The sequence below is a fragment of the Dioscorea cayenensis genome, chromosome 6 (genome assembly GCF_009730915.1).
Source record: "Dioscorea cayenensis subsp. rotundata cultivar TDr96_F1 chromosome 6, TDr96_F1_v2_PseudoChromosome.rev07_lg8_w22 25.fasta, whole genome shotgun sequence".
NCBI classification, from domain to species: domain Eukaryota; kingdom Viridiplantae; phylum Streptophyta; class Magnoliopsida; order Dioscoreales; family Dioscoreaceae; genus Dioscorea; species Dioscorea cayenensis.
Window position 1 is genome coordinate 17,998,116 of NC_052476.1, and position 7,001 is coordinate 18,005,116.

The following is a 7,001-nucleotide window of genomic DNA, read 5'->3' on the forward strand; positions in this document are numbered from 1 at the left end:
CTTCAAAACGTATCAAGTCGCGGTATTTATAGGGGCTGGAATCAGGCATCCACACGGGCGTGTGGAATTTCCACACGGCCGTGTGGATTTCTAGATTTTTGTTTCCTGCGAGTTGTGAACAGTAATTATTACAATGATTTTTCTCCAGTAAACTACTAACGTACTTCACCAAATTGCTCCCGAATCCACTCTTATCATCGAGGCCACATGAATGGGCACACATCCATGCGGTAGATCGCATTTCATCTTCAATGAAATCACATTGATGAAGATCTTGCTAGTATTGCACAAGTCGGAACATGTGAGTGTGACTGCCTTTGTGAACCTCCACTTTGCATATTCGCTTGAGCACAATGGAAGTTGGCACACACCCACATGTATTTGAGCACAACTTGTGTCTTCACGTTTGTTCCATCCAAGAACTTCATCAACAAATTTATCCACGATCTACTTTTGGTTTCTTTCTTTCGCAATTGTCTCCACAACCCTACATGAACAAAAGAACACAAATACACACGAATAAGCGATAAAATCTGAGAAAAGTAAAGCTCCATGTAAGAAAGGAATAGTTCGTATTACTTATACACAAGGACTTATCGATTTTTACTTATGATAACATGTTTCCATGTATATATAAAGTTTTCCTTTAACATAGTACTTTTTTACTTATCAACTATAATTTTTGCTTAATATATTATGATTCTCTTTAATATTTGGTTTTCTCACTTAGTACTTACCTTTGCCACTTATTTATTGTTCTCACTTAGTGCCTACCTTTATCTAAAATTATAAGTAGAAACCCTTTGTAATAAATAAAAACATTTACTTATAAATACAGTCATAAAAACTACGAAATTCAAATAATAGATTTTTGTAAATATTTTTTAAACAATGGAGGCTATAGAACCATGTGGCCCGATTCAAAATTAATTCTCTTATTAATCACAACTCAACTTGCTTTTAGATTTGTTTTATTTTTATTTTTATTTTTTTATGGTGCCAACCCTGGTATCGGGGTTAGTAACCCCAATGCCGGGGTTACTAATAAAAAAACCAGTAACCCTAGCATTGGGGTTGCTATCCCCGACGTCAGGGTTACAATTAAATTTAACCCATGAGTTTCAAATCTTTCTTTCCTCCATGACCTCATAAACAAAGATGAAGATCATGAGTTTCAAAAGATTAAATGTTAAACAAGAGAAAAGGAAAATTATATCAACAATTTGAAAAATAAAACTCAAATCTTTCTTTCCTTCATAAACTAATGAACCATCATCATCATCATCATCATCATCATCATCAACAACAACAACAACACAACAAAAAACTACAATCATATCCTTGAATGCCTTCTTCTTCTTCTTCTCGTCTCGTATCCAGCCATGTAGCTGTTAGGATTATGCCCTCAAATGCCAACGAGGATACTTGTATTAGGGCATTTAATTTGTATTATACATTCTTATTTAGTAGGCATTTATTTTGATGTTCATATAAATCTTGTGATGGCATTGTAATTAGTTTTGAATATCATAGTCCATGTGTATTAAGTTAAAACTTCAACTCTTTGTGGAATAAAGAGGAGAGCACTAGAAGGGTTTGGTACTTATAAACTTAAATAGTTCACAAATCTGAGAACCTTTAATTGGGGAGAACCTTTAATTGGGCATTAAAGGTTCATTAGGATTTGTATGACATATACTTTGACAAAGAGTGCTAGTTGAACACTATGGAATAGTGGGAGCATATGTCATAAATGCATCATTGGGAATTGGTGTATTCGAACATGACTCACAACAATCCAATCACATGGGTTTTACTCTTTGACAGTCAATGATTGGGATTGTTGGTTATGATCATATGAGTGGACCTTAGACCTGAGGTATCATGATCACAATGTACTTGTGACGTCTAGTCTGTTACTAGAGTTGTTAGGCTCAGTTTACCTTTTGGTAGGACCGACCTCGAAGTGCGACTATATCGGGTAGGTAGCAGTTGTGAGTGATCACCAAGAAGGAATTGATTCTCTCGGAAGTAAACGAGTCAGTATCCTATGAGACTATAAGTATGTGAGATTAGAAGACCTTGGCCAAGGCAGTCAAACTAATCGTGTAAGACATGAAGGGTAGTTTGGTAATCTCACCCCACTATAGTTATTTGCATGTGATCGAGTTCAGTGAGTTTAACAATTACCATGGCTCTCACTCAGTTGGGATACAAGAACGAAAGGTTTATACACATATGGTAATCATAATCGGAAAGGTTCGTAATGATCTACTCATTCGTGTTCAATTGGGCTACGACGTGGGGCCACGGGGCTGGCTAGGTTCGTAATGAAGTTTCTATAAATATGACTCTTCTCCAACTATAGAATTATCTCAATTAATACACTAGTGAGAAAATCCTCTAGCTCTCTCTTCCTCTCTAACCCTAGCCGCTATTTGGAGAAGAAGAGGAGATTGTCTCTTAATTCCGGTGTGTGATCTAGAGGCGTGGAACTTTTCTTTCGGCGCTAGGAGATCTACGACAATTTTAGAGATAAGTTCGGTGCATCAAAAAGAAAGAAAATCATCAAGAGGTAATTTTCTAGGCCTTTTTTATTAAATTACGGTGCTCATTAAAACAATTAGAATATATATCGCAAATATATTATTGCTTCCGCATGCCCTTTTAATGTTATTTGATTTTTGCGATATTACCCAACAGTGGTACCAGAGCCAGGCTATTTGTTTTAATAAGCACTAAGTTTAAAAATCATAAAATTGCATTGGTGATCATTATTTGATTATTATATAAAATTAAAGATTCATGATAAAATTAGATTTTATGCATAAATTTTATTTTCAGTTAGGGTTTCATAATTTATTTAAAATTTATATAAATAATAATAATGATATTGAAATATATATATATATATATTAAATAAATCAAAAGTTGTGTTGCACAGTACTGGTGGTGCTGTAGAAGATTGATTTGTTTAAAATATATATATATATAATAATATATAAATAAATAATTAAAATAATAATAATAATAATTGCGTGAGCCGATGCAATTGCCGCGCAGTGCTGCGAGTGGCGAGCACTGCGCAGGGCGTGGGCCATGTCAATTTTATTTATTTATTTAGTATTTATATTATTATGTTATTATTTTATTTTAAATAAAGTGGAATCCACACCAATGTAATTTATGATTGATTTATTTTTATTTTTATTTTTCTTTAATGAATGGATAGCATACGATCATGAACTTTAGGGCTTTTATATTTATTTTATTTTATTTTTCTTATGTATTTGGGCCATGTTGTGTCCAATGTTATTTTCTTTAATTTTTGCAAAAGTAGATTGTATCTACGATACATATTTGTAAATTTTAGAGAAAACATAAAGTGACACAAGAGTCTGAGAATACGTGGAGCAAGAAGCCCGCCGTAAAGTCCTTTTGTATGGAACGCAAAGCCATGTAATAGTTTAGGATTTTATTTTAGATTAATCTATTAAATTAGGTTAATCATAGATGTTCATGATCGTATGCATGCGATGAATTGAATGTTAATGTATGTCTTATTTATACATGCATGATTAATGTAATGTGAGACCCAATTAATAACTTGTAAACAATTCTCCCAAAAGAATAACACTAAGTTGAAGGGCATGGGATGTCCTGCCTCTCCACCAAGCTTTGGGTAATTAGAGTTATGAGGATGCATGATATCTTCCCTGTATGATGGGGTCTTGTATTCGCTTATAATTTTAAGAACCTTTAGTGCATTGAATGCCGTCAGTCGAAACAAATTCCTCCCCAATTATACTGTATGGGTTGAGGGGGTGGAATTCAATTGTTAGATTGACAGAAGTTGGTGGGCTTGACTCAGATAGTTTATGGGCCAATTAAACTGTATAGGTTGAGGCTTGGTAAACTATGGGCCAAAATTGATTGGACTGCTTATGGAATAGGTTGGCATCGGACGCCACTTTATTGACTCTAGTGGTGCAATTATACTGTATGGGTTGAGCCCCACTGGATTTAATAAAGAACACAATCACTCACTACGAGATCCTACCAACGAGGATTTCCGATTTCTATAGTGGGAGTGTAGATTTGGGAAAAATGTAGTGGGAGCCAAGTTTTATTTAAAGACCTAAATATAACTTGGGTATAATATAAGTGAAATAATAATCTGGTTTTTATTTTCTTGCAGTTTATTTCTCGATATGACTAATAACCCACTTAATATTTTGCTTGAGAAAAATATCCTTACCGGGCCCAATTATGTAGATTGGCTCAGGAATTTGAGGATAATCCTCAATTTAGAGCGAATTGGATACGTTCTTAAGGCCGATATTCCTACCGAACCTCCACCCGAGGCATGCAAGGAAGAACAAGATATTTATCTAAAATGGCTCGACGATGACTTGCGAGTGAGGAGCTATATGTTAGCCTCTATGAGCAGTGATCTGCAAAGCTCTAATGAAAAGATGAGTGATGCGAGATCGGTACTGTTGCACTTGCAGGAGCTTTATGGAGAGCATAGTCAGACTGCTCAGTATGAAATATCGAGAGAGCTTTTTAGGGCAAAGATGAGTGAGGGTGGAGAAGTTGGAGAGCATGTGCTCAAGATGATCTCTATGATTGAGAGGTTGGAAGCTCTTGAATTTTCCATGGACTACAACCTTCAGGTTGATCTTATCTTGCAGTCTCTTCCTGACTCCTTCTCTCAGTTTATTATTAATTTTAACATGAATGAGATTGAGTGCACACTGGCTGGTCTTCTTAACAAGCTAGTAAGTACTCAATCTCAAATGAAGACTAAAGGGAAGGATGTTGTTGCTTTGACTATCTCTACTTCTAGGCCCTCAAAGCCCTAGAAGAAAAAGATGGCCAAGAAGCAGAATGCCCTGGCTCCCAAAGTAGTGGGAGGAGTGGGTAAGAATAAAAGTGTGGCTCCTGTGATTTATGCGAGTGAGAGCTCCAAGCAAGCGGGCAAGTGTTTCCATTGTGGAGAGGCCGGTCATTGGAAGCGGGATTGTCCATAGCTCAGAGCATATGGCGCTACAGGTATGGAATAATTTGTTTTCAAAGTAAATTGTTCAATTTCTGTATTTTCTACTTCTTGGATTCTTGATTCAGGAGCTAGTGCTCATATTTGTATTATGAATCAGAATCTGGAAAGAAGATGGAAGCTGGGTGAATGAAAGGTGATGATCAACGTGGGAAGCAGACAGTGTGTCGTAGCAACTGACATAAGATCTACTTCTATTCTTTTATATTCTGGACATGTTTTAGTTTTAGAGGATTGTTAAGTATTACCAAACATGCTAAAGAACATTATTTCTGTTTCTGTTTTAGTCAGAAAAGGATATGTCTTTAAATTTGGTGAAACTAATTGTGATATTTATTTTGGAAATAAATTACTTGGCAATGCCTCTTTAGTTAATTGATTGTATTATCTGAATGTCCAGAATAAATATGTTGTGAATGCTATCACTAAAAGGCATGGTAGGCATGAGATAAATCAAAAACTTGTATGGCATTTGAGATTAGGTCATGCTGGAGAACAAAGGATTCATGAGTTGGAGAAAAATGGCCTTGTAGGTCCATTGGGATTGAATCCTTATTCGACATATGAGTCTTGTCTTTTTTACAAGATGACCAAATCTCCTTTCATTGGACATCTTGAGAGGGCACCACAAGTTTTAGATTTAGTGCACACCGATGTTTGTGGGCCGATCAGTGAGATGGCTCGTGGTGGATTCCATTATTTCATGACTTTTACCGATGACCATTCTAGGTATGGTTATGAAGAACAAGTCAGAGGTACTTGACATGTTTAGAAAGTATATGGCTTTAGTGGAAAATCAAGTTGGTTATCGTATAAAGACACTATGATCGAATCGTGGTGGTGAGTATATGAATACCAAGTTTGACTTGTTCTTAAAGGAATATGTGATAGTTTCACAATTAGCACCACCAGCGACTCCTCAACTGAATGGGGGTGGCTAAGCATACAAATCGAACTTGTTGGACATGATTCATTCTATGCATAGTTACATATTTCTTTATAGGGGTCATGCGCTTCTCATGAAAGGAGCTTTAGATAGCTATGAAGCGTATATTGAAGTATTTTAGGACTAAAGATATGCTTCTAATCTATAGCAATGGAGAGTTAAGTGTGGATGATTACGTAGATTCAGACTTTCAGTCTGATGTTGATGACCGAAGATCCACTTTAGGGTTTAATTATATTCATTCTTAATGGTAAAGCAGTGAGATGAAATACTTGTAAGTTACTACTGCAGATTCCACCACTAAGACTCAATATGTGGGTGCATCGAAGGTTGTTTTAATGAAGAAGTTCTTGATAGAATGTCTGGTGGTTCCAAATGTGGAAGCTCTTATTATCACTTTATTGTGACAACAATAGAGCTGTAGCACAGGCGAAGGAACCAAGGTCTCACAGTATATCCAAACATATCGAGTGGCGGTACCACATCATTTGAGAGATCATTGGAAGAGACGACATAGCCATCTAGAAAGTAGCCTCAGTAGATAACTTAGCTGACCTACTCACCACACCACTATCACAACCCGTGTTAAATCGACATCCTAATTAAGAAGATGGGTATAAGATGCCATAGTGGTTGGCATTGACTACAAGTGGGAGATTGTTAGGATTAAGCCCTCAAATGCCAACAAGGATACTTGTATTAGGGCATTTAATTTGTATTATACATTCTTATTTAGTAGGCATTTATTTTAATGTTCATACAAATCTTATGATGGCATTATAATTAGTTTGGAATATCATAGTCCATGTGTATTAAGTTAAAAGTTCTACTCTTTGTGGAATAAAGAGGAGAGCACTAGAAGGGTTTGGTACTTATACACTTAAATAGTTCGCAAATCGGAGAATCTTTAATTGGGCATTAAAGGTTCATAAGGATTTGTATGACATATACTTTGACAAAGTGTGCTAGTTGAACACTATGGAATAGTGGGAGCAT

At 35.8% G+C, this 7,001-nt stretch overlaps 1 protein-coding gene across 1 annotated transcript; it reads left to right on the forward strand.

Moving 5' to 3' along the window:
* The first annotated feature begins 4,211 nt into the window (after nucleotides 1-4,211).
* Nucleotides 4,212-4,865, forward strand: LOC120263207. Its single transcript, XM_039271084.1, has one exon. It carries the CDS (start codon nucleotides 4,212-4,214, stop codon nucleotides 4,863-4,865), a length of 654 nt encoding a protein of 217 aa, XP_039127018.1.
* Nucleotides 4,866-7,001: the final 2,136 nt, after the last annotated feature.